This window comes from Balaenoptera musculus, chromosome 6, assembly GCF_009873245.2.
Source record: "Balaenoptera musculus isolate JJ_BM4_2016_0621 chromosome 6, mBalMus1.pri.v3, whole genome shotgun sequence".
In the NCBI taxonomy this organism is placed as follows: Eukaryota; Metazoa; Chordata; class Mammalia; order Artiodactyla; family Balaenopteridae; genus Balaenoptera; species Balaenoptera musculus.
This window is the reverse complement of record NC_045790.1, coordinates 53,328,356-53,346,454: the sequence shown is the minus strand read 5'-3', so window position 1 is coordinate 53,346,454 and position 18,099 is coordinate 53,328,356. Positions and strand designations below refer to the sequence as shown.

The 18,099-nt window shown below is 36.9% G+C and overlaps 1 protein-coding gene across 11 annotated transcripts in view; it reads right to left on the bottom strand.

Annotated features, from left to right (window-relative positions):
* MPDZ (multiple PDZ domain crumbs cell polarity complex component) overlaps positions 1–18,099 on the bottom strand; it is a 172,476-nt gene that overhangs the window by 128,131 nt on the left and 26,246 nt on the right. For all 11 annotated transcript variants that reach the window (XM_036854695.1, XM_036854698.1, XM_036854699.1 and 8 more), the window contains exons 2-3: positions 10,599–10,672; positions 7,798–7,964 (exon numbers count right to left, since the gene is read on the bottom strand). In XM_036854695.1, the coding sequence (XP_036710590.1) occupies positions 7,798–7,964; positions 10,599–10,614 (183 nt within the window). In that variant the 5' untranslated portion in view covers positions 10,615–10,672. The remainder of the gene's footprint in view (positions 1–7,797; positions 7,965–10,598; positions 10,673–18,099) is intronic.

Below are 18,099 nucleotides of genomic sequence, written 5' to 3'. Positions count from 1 at the left end.
TAAATCTCAACACTTCTGTGCTTTCTTAACAAAATTTTCAAGGGAAAAAAATTTACAGAATGTAACTTGACCAAAATAATATTCTTATCAAAGTACGCTGAAATTTTCTACATCAAAGGGGTAAAGGTATCAAAATTAAGTAACTTTATCTCTTTCAAATGCCACCACAAATTTTAGAAACTGAAAATCTAGATAAATGACATGCTAGAATGTTTGCAGTGTTTTTTCTATGTCCCACATTTCCAGAAGATAAAACTGATTCACTGTTCACAGTCTGCTTAGAGAAAAATAAAAATAAAACCTTCTAGACAAGTATAAATATATGGAAATGGGCATATGAAGACTGATGTTACTTTGCCATGCTGTCTCTCCATTCCACTATTACCTTTACCCAGTTCATTTACTTTAAAACCTAGCATAATTATAAACAAAAGCAGAATGAAACTTCTGATTTATATTAAAAAGGCCCTCTGATTAAAATCTGGGGGGAGAATTTGAGGGAAATGGTAAATCTTAATGAATTTGAATTTACAAAAGATTTAGTTTAAATTTATTTCTCTTTAGAAATGCTATTAACTGTTTTTTCAACTTATTTGCTCCTTTAAATTACAGAACTAAGGATTTAGAAACAGTGTAAATTAGAAGTTAAAAAAAAAGCATTGGCTTCAGGGTCAGACAGACCTGGATTCTTCCCCTAAATCTACCAATGAATAATTGTGTGGTCCAGATTAAGTTATATAACCTCTCTAAACCCCAATTTCCTCACTGGACAAAATGGGGATAAAACGCATCTCAAAAAGCTAATGGACTGGTTAAATGAGAAAAAGTCCATAGCACACAACGGCTTCCTAAAAGTAACTGTTCTTGTTGTTGCTGTTGCTATATTTCAAATGCAAATCAACCTCTATTGTTCTAAATTCTTGGGTTATAAAACTGATTTACATTATACCCAGTAAATTTCACATTTTTTCCCTCTTCTCCAAAGACCATTTAACTTTGTCACAAAAACACCATACAATTAGCACCATTTGCTGTTTTAGACACACATGCATACCCAATAGCAAGATGGTGTTGCATTTTAATCCAGCACTGTATAAAAAGCATGAACACTGCCTTCTTGCCCAGGATAAAACAAGAATTTTAGTCCCTTCAAAGGCTCTATATTTACAAACTTTTAGTTAAAGGAACAAACATTTAAAAGCTGTTATTGTACCAAAAATAAAGTATTTGAAATTCCTACAGTAAATAAACTTTATGGTAAATGTAAAAACATGAGACTCAACTCCTCTCGTAACTTCTCCTAGATAACGTACATTGAAGTCTCAAGAAACAGACACTTTCCTGTTACGCGGCTGCAATGCTCTCTCATAAAAGCAAAACCATTTCAGGGGTAAGAAAAATAGTTTTTTCACTTTCACAGGCAACATCAACTGGGAAGAATTCCAATCGATTTCTCGATACTTCCTGTTAATGGGGTTGAGGCGTATCTTCTTTCTCTCCGTTCCCCTTCCCCCATACCCAGTCATAATTTAACCCAGGCATTCTTGGGAGAGAGTAGCCATTTCCCCTTTTCTGACAGCAAGCCTACAGGTGAATTATCTTCATTTCAGTCTCAAATTAGAAACCATCGACAGAAGGGTTATGTTTTCATCTTTTACATAAGTAATAAAATGAAGCTGAGGAAATACAGGCATCTCTGCTCTTTGAGACATGAATTACACAAAACAGCATCTTTCTGTGATCAAAGTCAAAACAGAGCAACCAAATACCCAGTTATCAAAATTCTCAACTTTCCAACAATCTAAAAAACATAAATGTAAGAAAGTGTCAGAGGTGCGGATGTTACTGCTTAAAAGCAGCATACCTCAACACTTTGGCCATGAACTTGATTTATCAGTCCTACAAATACAGAAGAGTGGTCTTTGGGCAGGCCTCAGGATAGTGGTGTTGCATCCAATACCCTCTGCTCACGTCAGATATTTGAAAGTAACCCTCTGAAGTACACACTGACTACCTGTTTCTTTAGGTTCTATAAAGTGCGCTCCTGTTTTAAGACAGTATGAGAAAAAAAATACATGGGGTACATTACTTCATGTACTCTTTTGCAGAAAAGCTGTCGCTAAATTAGTGTGTATTCTTAGTGTATTTCATTCTTAGCAAGATGAAAGAAATAGTCCTTTGAAGTACAAGTCATGTATTTTACAATTATAATTGAGGGTCTTATCCATCAAAAATGTCATTAAAACCTTTACCTTTGTTTTATGTTGTGTGTTTTTACTACAACCTTTAAAATGTGGAGAAATAAAAACACATAAATAAAATGATTGTTAAAAGACTGTATTTAATAGTGTGGTTAAAAGATAAAGTTGCTACAACTTCAACTTGACACAATAAAACTTGATATAGAAAGTTGAATGCAAAAGAGCAATGATGATAAAAACCAAACAAACAAACAAAAAACTCAAAAAACAACAAAAAAAAACTTACCTTAATAAATCCTTTATAATTTGGCTCCAAAGTTTCCTCTCTTGCCAATAGCCTCACGTATTCTACTGCTCTGATAATACAGGTATGTATGTGACTCTGTACCAGGGTTTCTCAACCTCAGCACTGAACACACCCTACACCCCACACTTCTTTGTTTTGAGGGGCTGGCTATCCTTTACACTGGGGATGTTTAGCAGCATCCCTGGGCTCTACCCATTACACGCCAGTAGCAATGGCCCCCACAACCCACATGCTGCAACAATCAAGTGTCTCCAGATATTGTCCAATGTCCCCTGGAGAGGGAGAATGTAAAATCCCCCCCATTTGAGAACTGCTCTATACTCTTGTAAACACTGTTCCCACTACCTGAAATAACTTCCTCCGTCTCTGCAGAAAACTGCTACTCATTTTTCAAGACCTATTTTACATGTTACTTCCAGTGTGAAGTTTTCCTCTAATCAAAGTTAGTAATTTCTTCCTCTTTCTTCCTCTTATACCACTCACATTCTTGTTTTTCTATTTAATTACATAAGACTATACATGTTCTACCTTTCCATCTAGATGGAGAGAACCTCCACCTTACTTATTCATTGTGTTTTTGATTATTTTAGGTGTTCAACAAGGTTTATTAATAAATGATTATGAGCTTTCTATAAAATAACCATGAGCTCCCATAATGTTCCCATTGCCGAGGGGAAATCTGGTTCATAGAATGATGACTCACGTTGAGCAATACATAATTATCTGGTTCTTTTTTGCCTTTGTCCTGGGAAATGGGAATTAAATTCTATACTAAATTTTAGCAACCCAAGATTCTTGGTATATCTAGTTCTCTAATATTTTTATTTGATCTTTATTTAGATTTACCTTTGAATCATCTATTAGTCAGGATGCTTTGCCTTCAGGAGTTGCTCCAAATTCTTTTTGGAATGTGAACAGATAAAACTTAGGAACACAGAAATATAAAACCACAATTTTATACCATGAAGAACGTATCTTCCAAGACTAAAAATGAAAAAGATGGACTGAATTGCTCTGATCTACATTGAAGAGTAATTTCCAACACTGATTCTATGTTAAGTCAGCATCTCTCCAATTATTTCAAGAGATGTCATAAAATTTCCAAAGAAAAACTTGGAAAAACCTGGTTTAATTTTGTGTATAAATACGTTATGCATCTAGATGATATATATGTAAGCCAACACTTTCCTGGGAGAAAGGTTAATGAACCAGGAACCTGGAAATATCAAACAAGAACAACAAAAAAATAACAAGTGTCATACTCCAAAAAGGCTGGAAATCACTGACAAGGAGAAACCTCCAGAATATTCTGTGCCCCAAGGCTAGTCTTCCATATCAGCAGCTTTTGTAGCCTGCATATCCACATCATTTCTTCAGTGTTGGACTTGGTCTCTGTAGCCACAATTTTTTTTTAAATCTTAGCAATGACAATTTTTAAATATTAGTCCTAACTTTCTAATGAAATTAATCATTTTAATTCATAGTTCTCCTACAAAAAACACAGGGTAAAAAGACATTTAACTTAGTGCCCATAGTTAATTCAGGAAGCAAGGCAATTAATTAATCAGGAAAGCAGCATCCACCTATATTGGAATAGAGAAATGTCACGGAATAAATATTCCAATCCAATATCCTCGTGGCTGACAAGTTTCTATTATTAAACTGCTAACGTGTTTATTTCCTCCACAATAGCTGGATTTTTGTCATGAATATGCATTAAGCCCTGCAGTTATTAGCCCTGATGACTAGGTGACAGTGAGGACACTACTTGAGAATTTGCATTTGACAGATCATTGACACAAAGTCACAGTTCCCTTTTTTTTTTCCCTCTTCACTTAAACAGGAATCATGCAATAGGAAATGAACTGGAGCTATTAGAGACTATTCAGGTTTAATAGCACACATCCTTTTACCTGGCGTTAGAACAATACACAATGTGGCAGAGTTAAACAGAGGCATCAATTATACTCTCAGACCTGTTAATATTTTTGACAATATTTAAATAGCACATCCCTTCAGGGCATGGCTTTTTTGCCCTATCAGTTACACACCTGTCAAGTGTTTAATTTGCCAAAGGGAAACAGTTTGATTTCTAAGGGCAGTCTTAATACGGAAGAAGCAAATTGGAAAAATTAAACATTATTGAATAGAAGTAATGGGAAGGATCTGAAGGGAAAAAAATAGTAGGCTTAATTCAACATGGCACGTCGGCATCTGTCATTAATGCAACAATATGATCATGTTCCCAATATGGTGCATATACCTTGGGCTTTTCAATTATTCCCTCCCTTTGCTTTTTAAAAGACAGAATGATGGCAGAGGAAAATCAAAGGGGTCAACATTTCCAGTAATAATAAAAAAGATGGAAACAGTAACTTGCTCCTATTGTGCATATAAAATTATACATTTGAAAACATAATTTAGGTATAAGATAATAAATAAAAGCTAGACATGCATCAGATTTGTGTAGCTACTGGATTGAAAACACAAAACAAATGTCACTCAGATGCATTACTTAAATATTAAATTATAAATATCAATAAATTAGCAGTTGGTAAACTATATAGAAAATTTAAATCTAACATGATAACATCTAGAATATTTAATGTTTAAACTTTAAAACAGAAAATATTAAGTTTTTGAAAATTTTCTCTAGTCACGCAAGGAAAAAAATTGGTTAAGTTAACAAATGAAACTGAATTGGTAAAGAATGGAGAGTAAAGTGAAGAGTCACAAAAAAATGTGGGAAATTATCAATAGTTCCAACCGACATAAAGTCATGGCATCTAGGGCATTTTTACCCTTGGGGGCAGGGGGAGATGTGAGATAAGCTGCAGGGTCAAATAAGGGAAAGGGCTGTGCCTTGGCAGCCAAGGAGCGTGAGTTGTAGCTCTGGCTCTACTCTTCTAAACCACTCTGCTGTAATAAGCAGGGGGAAGAACAGATGGTTTCCTTGGTCCCTTTCAGTATTTGAAGGGGTGACCAATGAGCCAAAAAGTCCAAAGTCATGTAAGACACGCCTACAGAATTCACAAACATCACAGCTTACGTAGCCTTGAAATACAGTTGACCCTTGAACAACACAGAGGGTAGGGGCACGGCACCACCCCACACACAGTCGAAAATCCACGTATAACTCTGAATCCCCCAAAACTTAACTACTAGGAGCATACTGTTAACCGGAAGTCTTACCCATAACATAAAGAGTCACTTAACACAGATTTTGTATGTTCTATGTATTATATACTGTATTCTTACAATAAAGTAAACTAGAGAAAAGAAAATGCTATTAAGAACTGTCATAAGGAAGAGAAAGTACATCTATGTGCAGTTCTAACCCATGGTGTTCAAGAGTCAACTGTATACTAGCTTCTAACATTTAATACAATGAGATGACACTGTCCATAGTCCTAGACTATGAGGCTCAATAATATTATGATCAATAATTTCCAAAGAAATTTCAGCTGAATCACGTGGGACCCAAACAGTTTTAGAGCCCATATTCTACTTCCATTTAGAAATGACAAAACAAGCTCAACAACAAGTAGGTCCATTTCTCTCCTCCTTTCAGCAGACATGGTAAGTATGAAAGCTATTCCCCTTACATAAGGCTGGCTAGCAGGGAAATTTCGACAGTTGCCTCACTGGACTAATGGTATTCCCTAACACACTTGCTAGTACTTTTTCTTTCAACTTTTCATCTCATTCTAATCATATTTTCACATAATACACTAAGGGGAGACATCGTCACACTCTCTAAAAACCAGATAATTTTCCACACCATAATTACACTAATATTCATGATATTGGTTTCTCCAAAAGTGTGCCAATCCATTCTGAAAATGAGTACCTAAAACCAATCTTTTCAATAATTTACAAAGGAAAGAAACACAAACTACATACAATGAAACTATCTCTGTTTCTTAATTCATGGCCATAACTTTTAAAATCATTAGGTAGAAATTCACTTGAGAAAAATATTTTTAGAGATTCTTCTTGACCTACTTACTTAATTTTGGGGGGCTACTAAAATATCTAGATTAAGAAGTTATATGACATTAAACAAATTCCTTCTCTATTGCTACTATTTGTTCTTTTTGCATTTGGCATATTTTGGGTTTTTTTGTTAATTGGAGCTGTTCTTTTACTGAATTATGAAACTAGTCTACAGGTTTCATTTTAAACTTTTAAGGCAGAATATTTGCTAGCAAGTCACCCATAAACATCAGATTAATGCTAAAAACATCAGAATGAGAATTAACTTGGACTAAAGACATAATTAGACTGACTTCAAACCTTGTGAGGATAGCAACCATTTAAAAAATATTTTTTAAAAACCTGAGAAATGGTGATTAAGTTAAGTTCAAAGACCATCTGACTCCAGTTTTCATTCTGTCATTGTGATATGTTTCAATTTTAATATAAATGCTAGGACTTTTTAATGTTCATAATTTTTACAGAAATAAAACACTGTGTTAACATTTAGAAGTCCTAATGTTTATCACCATCTGATGCTGTCACGGGAGCAATTGCTACTTACACTCTTTTCAGAAGTGAGAATTGCAATTCCTCTAACTGATGACAATGTAATTACTCCTTTTACTGTCAAAATAGAGGTGATTTCCCTTCCTCACATACATGATTACACATGCAAATCCAGGCTCATCTGAAATCATGTAAGTTTACTGAATGTCTGAATCTGAATGAGCAAAATCACATGAGTCCTAGTGATGATGGAAACCAAGCTACAGTCATCCACCCTAAACATATTTTCATCATCCCCTTCTCCTGTAGGAACTCATTCTTCCGTATCCACACAGCCTTCAACACAATGTCATGTCATCTACAATACACTGCAACAACCGTCACAAAAATAACTGTGGGTGGGGGGAAGCCACAGTTAATCTGAATGTCTCATTTGGAGGTTTAAATCAGGAGTCCTCAATCCCCAGGCCACGGACTGGTACCGGCCCACGGCCCGTTAGGAACCGGGCCGCACGGCAGGAGGTGAGCGGCGGGTGAGCGAGCGAAGCTTCATCTGCCACTCCCCATCGCTCCCCACGCTCGCATTACCGCCTGAACTGTCCCCCCACCAACCCCCGCATCCGTGGAAAAATTATCTTCCACGAAACCGGTCCCTGGTGCCAAAAAGGTTGGGGGCCGCTGGCTTAAATGACTTCATTAACTATTCATTAACACATACAAAAATCAGCCTTTCAGAAAAACACGAGACTTTCACAAGCTCTACGCAACACCACAAAGGCCTCCTGTGAGTGCACCATGTCTTACCTGGTCTTTCAGCTGCTGTACAGAAGTCTGAAGGTTCAGAATCTGGCTGAATAGTGGGCTCTGCAACACTGACTTGAGAAGGTTCAGTTTGTCTTCATTTGCTACATCCCCGCGCTCCCGCAGCTTGGCCTGCAAGCGCTCTGCCGCCTGCAGGGCCCGATTTTTGTCTAAACCAAAGAGCAGCATTAGACAGTAACAGGATTCGAAAGACAGGCATCAAACCATGCTTATAGAAAATCTAAAGCTATTCCTTTCCAGAGCTCAAAATAGAGTCAGAAAAAAAAGAAGGGTCTAAAACATGTCACTATGAATATATTCTTCAAACCTTGAAATCTCTAGTAAGAAAGTTTGACAGCAGGGAACTGGTTATAGTGTACGCTACATGCAACTAATTGTAAAGTACAGAAACTAATTCAGATGAAGCATATTTGAGTTCCAATACCAGCTATTTCATCTCTAATGAAAACCACTCTGTCATCTTGTAAATGCTGACATTTCCACTTTTTAAAAAAACTTATATGTAAGAAAAATTAGAAGTATAACTAATAAGTGGAGGTGAATAATGTTACTGATGAGTTATAACGTCCAAAATATGACAATTTCATATATTAAGGGGCAAAGCATTGTATATTTGTGAATTTACTTGAAAATACATCACAATAATGCATATCCCTTCAAAAACACAATTTTTTAGTATTTTAAATGTCTTACCCCCAAAGTAAGATATTTATTTGCCAAAGTAAATATCTTGAATTAGCATATCCTTAATAATCCTAGCATCTTGCAAGCATGCTTCTACCAGATAGTTTCTACCACATATAATAGTTAAAAATATCTCCCCAAACCCTACTCTGGCTCTCTTTCTCTCCCTTACTTGTAAGTGAAGCCACATTAGTTTTTAAAAAAATGGAGACTGCTCAGATATATGTCCTAACAGATTCATGATGGCAACAAGTGTCTCTATTAAAATATATTTGCCATATCATAGTAATCGAAAAGAGTGAGAATTATCACCAGAGTCATTTTCGATAGCACCAAATGTAGAATTATGCAGGAATGGGGAAATTAAAACATGAATCAATGTCGACCATGAGCTCACAAACACAAATTTAAAGAAACAATATTTACTCATTTAGTAAGTCCCCTACACATTTTAACCTTCAAGTTGCGAACTTTCAAAGAGGCGAACGTGCATCTGGTTCCAGCAAGGAACCAGAACCTGTGCCATCAACATCAGGCGTGGCTGAAATTGCAGCTCGCCCTCCGTCTCCTATTACTGATGATCCTTCAGCTCTACCATCTCCCACCTCCTCCCCCTCCTCCAGTCAGTGACTCTTCTTGCCTGTTCACTCGATGCCAGCCCTTGTATGCCAGCTGTTGTACTGTACTACTGTACTTTTCAAGGTACTATAATGTAAGATTAAAAATGTTTTCTTTATTTTCTGTGTTTGCTTGTTTTTTACGTATTATATGTGTGGAACGTATTATACACCTATTACAGTACAGTACTATATAGCCGATTGTGTTAGTTGGGTACCTAGGCTAACTTTGTTGGACTTACAAACAAATTGGATTTACGAACCTGCTCTCATAACGGAACTCGTCCGTATGTAGGGAACTTAACTGTATGCAGAATTTAAAAGCAAATAATAGTAAAGATATGCATGAGAATTTTATTCTGGGTCATATTTCCCATGGTATCTCAGAATACAAAAATCTAGTATTAATTCCCATGTCAATTCTTGAAAAGTATACAACTCAGTAATAACTTACAGAATGAAGATTATAAGGTAATGGTTTATATAATTCTGTATTTCCCCTTTGCTGTCCACTTTCTTACGAGGAACTTTCCTATCTGGACTGGTAGTCTTTATGATTTGTGACTTTAGTATAAAATAGGTGATGCAGGAAATGTACACCCATGCATTCTTACTACGGGCATAGCACCAGGAACAAGAGTCAAAGTAATGATCCCCATGATCACAAAAACAGCTCCTTCTCCTTTCCTGCCACCCACTCTCCCCACCCTTCCCTCAAAACCTGCAGGTGTCAGACCACCAGCCGTGATCATCAAGGCACCAAAGTGAAATCCAGATACCTTCCAATAATCATACCCAAAGAGCTCCCTGGAAAAGGTGAGGACTGCAGTGCCAGACGAGGGACGATGAGGGACTGGGTGTACCATACCTGATACACCTGAAGCTAGTTCTATAAACTAGCTTCTCTAAAACTAAAGAGCAGTGTGAAAAAAAGATTAACACATGAGTCTAGAGAATTTGGATATTTCAACCTAAATTATCTCATGTAGAAATTAAACTGCCTTAAATTGTCACTCGAGTTTGTCAACGTAAGTGTTTGTTACTGTTTTTTTACCAACTTAAAAGCAAAGCTCAGTAGTATTTCACCTGCCAAGAATAAATTAAAAATAAGACACGGGCAATGATCTTTCAGTATTAAAAAAATTGTTAAAACTTTTGGTGCTATCCAGAAACAAACATTAACCAGAACTGGTTTCATAAATCAGAATTGGGTTTACATTAAGTTTTATTAAAACCCATAATTGGTAGAACATTTCATATGCTCTCAACTTTTGCTTATAAATGATGTGTTTTTGATAACACTTCATATGAAATCATCCAAATATAGAAACACATTACCCTAGTACAATGCTAGTGGAAAAAAAAATTTTAACTAAGTTACTATAGACAGAATCCAGATATGTAGAACACACCATATTTCAAAGATCCCAATGGAAGGAGTTTCAATTACTATCAAAATGGTCAGGAAGAAATAGGTCTTACCTATAGTTTCTAACATTTTTCCCAAGTTCAGTGTCCTTCTCTACAATGATTATGAACAGCAACTACAAGGAACTCTAGGGAGAAAAGAAAATGGAATGGTTATGTTTTACAACTTTAAAATTATATTCTAAAACCAAATACTCTAAAAAGCACTTGATACTACTATGATTCCTTTGACCATTAAAAATCTTGTTGAGGTAACTTAAGATAGTTTTCTTTATAGGCAAAAAAAGTAATCATTTTAGGATTTATTCAAAATTATATTTGCAGATAATAGTTGTATAATAAGGTAAAAGACATAAAATCTGTTTTAAATAAGATAGTAGAAGTATCCAAAATATTTCCTTAAGAGCTTCTCAACACAGACCACTATAACCTTGGATTTACTTACAGATCCTTACCCATAGAGGAAGGCATTTACTTGGCTCCACATGAGAAATTTCATAGGCAAAAAAAAAATAAAATGTAAAAAATAGAATATATGATCCTGCCTTTGAATGCTCAGTCTTAACTGGGAAGATGATTCAGACACACCAATTAAGAAATGAATTGTGACACTCGGGCAGTAAGTGAATCAATGCAAGATAACACATTAAATCACAGACGAAAAACTGAATAAAAGAGAGCACAACATTAAAAAGATTTTTAGAGTTTTCAAAATACCCTCCTGTCAATAATCTCTCTTATTCCCACTCAAAAAAATCTTCTCAACTCCTTCAACCCACACAGATTTCATCTTTCTCTGATAATACTCATCTAGGCTATTTAAAGTACCAGATACAGATCTCCGCTGACAATATCCACACCACTAACCCATCTTTAACCTTTGCTGTCCAGCAGGTTTGCCCAACTGATTCCAAGTTACATCTATCCTTTACCTTGCGGAAAACCCTGAGTCATTAGGAAGTCAGTGGGTCATTTCTTCAATGCAGAAAAGGAATCCACAACCAGACATCCTCACTTTTCATCTGGAAGATGAGACAGTGGATTTCTCTGAGAAGGGACAAGTTGCCCCCTGTAATCTCTTTAAGAGAGAATGCACTTGGGAAAAAAGGAAGAATGTGACGTACACAAGCAGATGCACAGACCATCAATGCCTGCAGTCAGCTCTGTGTAATAACTGAGAACATTACTTATTGACTTTCCTTAACCCAGTTTAGAATATAACGATTTAAAATAACTCCATTTCAAATAGTCAAACAGCTCAACTACTGGCACTTGTTTTAGAAAGTGCCCTGGTGTCAAGAAAAGAGGGCACTAACCTGGATTGAAACCTCAAGAGTGGTGCGGCCTTGAGCAAGGGGCCTATCATCTGAACATTAGTTTCCCAGAAAACACACTTACTCTTTGGGTATGTAATGATAAATGAGATTAAAAATATATATATACCAATTTCCAGCTCAGTGCAAAACTCCTAATTCTAAAATATATATTTAGAATTAATGCTGAGCCCATGTATTGAATAGATTAGCATTCCAATGCCAGGCCTTGCATAGTTTCATGGGGCAAAATATAGGGAGATCTTTAAAATAGTTATATTTTGTATTCTTATTTACAAGGAGAATATAATAGTCCTTCATAAAATAGAATATTATTAGGTCCCCTCTCAAAAAATTATTAACTTTTGACAAAAAAATAAAAGGAAAGATACCCCAACAGAAGGAAGCCCAGGTCTACAAAGGTGTATTTAATGCAACTGCCCAAGAGGAAGCCTGACAGCAGTGAAAGGGCATGGACAAGGGAGTCTGATGACCTGAGTTAAAATTTCAGCTTGACCATTTACTAGCTATACACCCTTGTTAACTCACCCATCTATCTCTTCTGAACTTGGAAATCTCTAATTACAAGTGATTGGTATTCATAAAGTTTTGAAAGGGTAGAATTATATGCATGGGTGCTTGGTATACACAATAAAATTTAGTTTTATCCTCTTTCCCCTATGAAAAACTAACTCAGAAAGATAAACAGTATTCATGACTTGGCGAGGGAGGGGGATAGGTCTATGGATTTAGAGGCCCACTGATTTATGAGGATTCTGCAGAGAAAGCACAGAGTAAGCAGTTCCCAATTGAGAAAAACACTGGCGTCCAAAAGTTCACCTACAAGTCAGGTCTGTGGAAGCGGAATTACTTTTTTTTTTCCAGAGAAACCCTCACCATTAAAGGTTTTTTTTTTAAAAAAAAAGCTCAATTCAGCTGCAAGTCATTGACATTAGTTTCCAGAAGAGAGCTCCATTCCTCTGGATTTCAGTATTAAAAAATTAGTTTCACAGTTTGTCTTCTCTGCTCTGATGTCCCTCAAATAAACAGGTAACTATTCTGATTTCACCAGGACAGAGACAAGAAGTCGAAAAAAATGTTCCTTTCTATGCCCTATACTCCAATGGCAAGTATTCAGTTTTTAAGTGTAAAATTCATTTGTAATCACAGAATTTTTGAGATTAGAGAGACGGCATCCACTCCTATCAAACTGCAGACATGAATTCTCTTCCTCACCCTTTCACCGCCCCACCAACACCCTTCCCTCTTTACCCATTTCAACATTGTATGAAAATAGAACGGTACCTGGAGGATAACAGTGGGTCATGGCCAATGGATAAGACATAAAGAAGGCTCAATACATTTCAGAAGAATGCCAAGTTCTCTGGGTTTTTCTGGGCAATTCATGCCAGCAGTGATGAATCAGAGGGGCAGTAAAGAGGCGAAGTAAGATGTGGGTACAAGAACAAAGAGATGGACACGAATGCTGGGGCAGAAGCAGTGGTAATAACGGCATAACGGCAACCACACAGCACCTATTACATTCAGATCCGGGCACTGTTCAAAGCATGTTACCAAATTAAGTCCTTTAATCCTTACACAATCTACTCACTGTACAAATGTGGAAACCGAGGAACAGAAACGTTCAGTAACTTGCCCCACTGGTAAGTGATGAAGCTAAGATTTGAACCCAGGCAGTTTGGTTCCAGAGTCAATTAATTTAGCTTCTACGATATACTGCCCCTTGATAAGAAGAAGACTCACCTTACCATTCTCTTTCCTCTATCCAAGTTCAACATTGTGTAGACCTTGCTCTACACAGGAGAAGCTAAAAAAAGAAATGGGGGCCCGAAGCGAATGAAGTCTGAAAGGGACTGGTTCAGACAATTTAACATAGCCCACAATCCACACAAAGGTATGAACAAGTCAGAGTTAAGGATTTTAGACACTATGGGTAGGTACATCAAAGAAAGATCAGTAATATTCCCCATCTATACAATGACCATATATGTTTAAACAAATCACTTCTGAAATTCAAGATTTTAAGAAAAATCCCCAAGAAAAAATAAGCCTCTTTATATTAATATTCAAAGTACCTTTAAAAATATGGCTATTATATGTCAAAGTACTAAATCCCTCAACACAATGAGAATAAGAATATTCAAATAGTATAGAAAATACTAGCTTCTATACAGTAGCCCCTCTAGCTACTGTTTATATACTCTGCTTATAGCCATATCACTATTTAGCTATAAATGAGCCTGTCTATTTCAGTAGCCATAGCACTCAGAACTACAGGACATACCAATAATGCATCAATGAATTTAGTGCCTATGAAGCACTATAGTGCTAGGCAAGTGCTGTTTCCATACATTACATCATGGGAGCTGGGGCCCCAACCATCTTGCTCTCCACAATATCCTCCACTGCCTGGCACATTATTCTCTCCATTTTCCAGATAAGACAACAGAGGAAAGGAAGAGGCTGAGGTCTTACTCAGAGTCACAGAGCTAGTAAGCCAGAAATCTTAGATTTGAATCCAACTCTGTTTGATTCAAAGCCCCCACTTACTCAATCACACTATCCCTTATTTTCCATATTGTTATAGGAAAAAAGAATGTGCAGGGCAATGTATAACACTGTTAGCATTTGTAAAAAAGAAGAGGAGGGAAAACATTTGTATAAGTCAAATTAACATGTGCATGTTTATGAAAGCATAGACTATTCCTACAAGCTTTCCAAAGGCACTAATGGTGGGATGTAGAGAGCTGGAGGACATTAGGAGAAACTTATTCTGACCTGCACTTCTTCTGAGTTTGAAAAATTTTGTGTCAATATAAGGTGGCCAGATTTAGCAAATTAAAAATACAGGATACCTAATTTAATCTGAAATTCAGATAAATGAATAAATTTTTAGTATAAGTATATCCCATGCAATACTTAGGATACAGTCATACTAAACACTAAATTGTTGATTATCTGAAATTCAAATTTAGCCAGGCATCCATTATTTTATCGGGCAAGCCTACTTATGTACATATTGTCTTTGAAAAAAAGCAAATTTTTAAAATCGTTTTTAATTTAAGGACTTTATGCTTCTTGCAGAACTTTAATATAATGACAGAGTTGCCAAATCCTTTATAAATCTCTAACCATTTTAGCTGTGACCATATGATTCTCCAACAACTGGTTGATAACACTAGTTTCAGTCGAGGACAAAAATAAGACAGCTTCTTTCGTTTCTTTTAGAAACAGAAACTGATTAATTAACAAATCATTTTACTTTTCAACAAGTTGTACTGCTATATGTAGGCACAGCTTTTGTGTAGTAGAGAATCAGCGCCTGAAACATAAAACAAATCATTCTGCCCAACACAGATTATATGGCAACTAACAAGTGAAAATATGTCTTACGCTAAAAATAACTCTACTAAGAGAAACTGCCCCAAATGCATACAATTTTCCAGTTATCTTAAACAATTCTGACTGTAAAAGGAGTACACCATTAAAAGAGCTTGCTGCAATGGTTTGTGGCTTGTCAAAGTCACTTAGCGTCTGTTAATGCATTTAAATTTAGCATTTGTCTCATTCTTAGCTGCCTCAGCACTACCTGAAGTTAGCAGACAAGTACAAGGCTGTAGTCATCCGCAGGTAGTTTGTCATAAAGTCAATTGGCCATGACAGCAAAACTTACACTTGCAGTCATAATTCATATTCTAGGGTAACGTTACTGAACTACTGTTACAGGAGCACAGAAACATCCCACTACCCACAACGTCATGCAATCATCCAACAGAAAACAGTCAGCTCTTCTTAGCATCTGTTCTTTAGAACTTCTCCCTCATTTTTACAGGCTTGATCAAAAAAGCATTTGTGAACAAAACCTTGCTTTCAAGTTGACATTTATGAATCTCTTTGAATTCCTTCAGTAGAATTTATTAATTCTTTTTTGCTCCCCCAAATCGAAGAAAATCAAGTTTCAAGGAACCTTGCTTTTACAGCATAAGGCAAATACTGATTGATGGTCTTGTCCTTCCTTTATAAAATGGAAAGATAAATTACCTGTCCAAAATGAATATGCTGAGGGGGCCACAGGGTTAGAAAAGAACTCAAATTCTGTTGTTCACTGATTCAGCAACTCACAGGGCTCCTACATGATGAACATGTTGTTAGGTGAGAGAATTAGAGGAATGAGGACACAGTCTGGGAACTCACGGGCCAAATGAATGGAAGAAAAAATAAGTAAACAGACACTTAAAATATAAGAAGACAAGAGAGGGATGCCATCAAACCCAAACAGAAGAGAAAGGGAAAGCTTCCCGGAGGCAGAGACTCCTGCATAGAATTCTAAAGAACAGGTGGGAGTTAGGGCAGAACGGGAGATAGAAGAGCTCCCCACATAGAGGCAAGTGTACCTAGCACCTTTCTGAGCATTGCAAGTAGTTACTTATGCCTGGACCAGGCCTGAAGGAGAAGGAAAGACAGAGGTGATGAGGCTAGAGATGTGGGTACAGGCTAAATCACTGAGGGCCCTGCACGCCATTCTTGAAGAGTTTAGATATGTAATACTGAAGTTTGTTTCGGTACAGTGAGTGACACAATCAAACTTTGTTTTAGAAAGATAACTCTGGTGATAGTGTGGAACACCTATAGAAGGGGGAAAAAAGACTGGAAACAAGAAGGTCAGGTAAGAGGCATTTTCAAAAATAGAGATGAAAGTGAAAAATAAATGAAAATGGGAGACAGATTTGAGGAATTAAGAGCTGTAAGCAACAGGACCTGGTAAAGTGGAGGTAAGGCAGATGAGTCTAGGATGAATCCCAGCTTTCCTGCTTGAGTTATTGATCAGATGGTAATACTAACCACTGAATAGAGAATATTAAAAAAAAAAAAATAGCAGGTCAGTGGTATGGCTGTTCTAGAAATAAAGCACTATAGTGATCAAGAGTTTAAAAGGCTGGGTTATACAGTACCTCATAACACTGCGATGGACTGAACTGTATGCCTCCAAAATTCATATGCTGAAGCTGAAACCCTCAATGAGATTGTATTTGGAGATAGCACTTTTAGGAAGTAATTAAGGTTAAATGGGATCATAAGAGTGGGGTCCTAAACCAAGAGGACTGATGGCCTTATAAGAAGAGAAAGATATCTATCACCTCTCTCCCTCCTTCCCCCACTCTTACCCTCCTTCCCCCTCACCACATGCAAGCACCAAAGAAAAGCCATGTTTTTTCTTTGGAAGGACACAGTGAGAAGGTGGCCATCCACAAACCAGGAAGAGAGCTCTCACCAGAAACCAAACCCTGCCAGACCTTGAGGTTGGACTTCCAGCCTTCAGAACAGTGGGGAAATAAATTTCTGTTAAGCCACCCAGTCTATGGCATTATTTACAGCAGCCTGAACTAACTAATACAGATTTGAATCTTCCCACAGCCCCTGCTCCAAGGAATATGCCATTACACACTATGATATGCCCCTTTCCCTCAACCAGAACCAGGGGAACAAGGGGTGGGCCCCTCACCCAAGGGAAGACAATCTAAGTGCTGATCTAAAAGGCAGAATTGGGGTACAGTCTCTCTCTTGGGAACTAGAGAGAATAAACCAATTAGCGGTGGAGCTAGAGTGGAAAAGATACAAGGAGCATGAGTAAAGAATGAAGAGGCTAAGATGGGGCACATGCAAGCTTGAGTTAAGAGAGACCAAAACAAATAGAGACATGGATAAAGACAGAAGAACACAGCTGACATTAGGAGAGAGGCAGGTATTCCTTGGGAGACCCAACACAGCCAGTGAGAGGGAAACAGTAATTGGCCCCTAAGATGCAGAGTCACTGACATCCATTCTTACAGTGCACTCCATTTTGCCAGAGGTAATTAGTATGAGTCTCTGTTTGTTCCATTCAAACACACCTAACTATTACAGGCTGCTTTGGTATAGCATCATACTATCACATCCCAAACAAACCAATATCCTGCTTAAGAAGTACCCTTCCTCCTTTAACTAATTCATGTGGATTCTCTACTTCTAATAAAGATTTGAAGGAGCTTACAAGCAAAGATAACTTTAATAGGACCACTGAGATAATTAAGATTTTACAGGGGAGATAGTTACATCAGAAAAACAAAGCATAAGGAACTGCTACTATGGTGGGTGAATAAAATACTATATTCAGTTTTGATCAGAGCCTGAGAAAAGCCATCAAGTTTCAATCAAACAAATCATAAATCCATTGTTGAAAA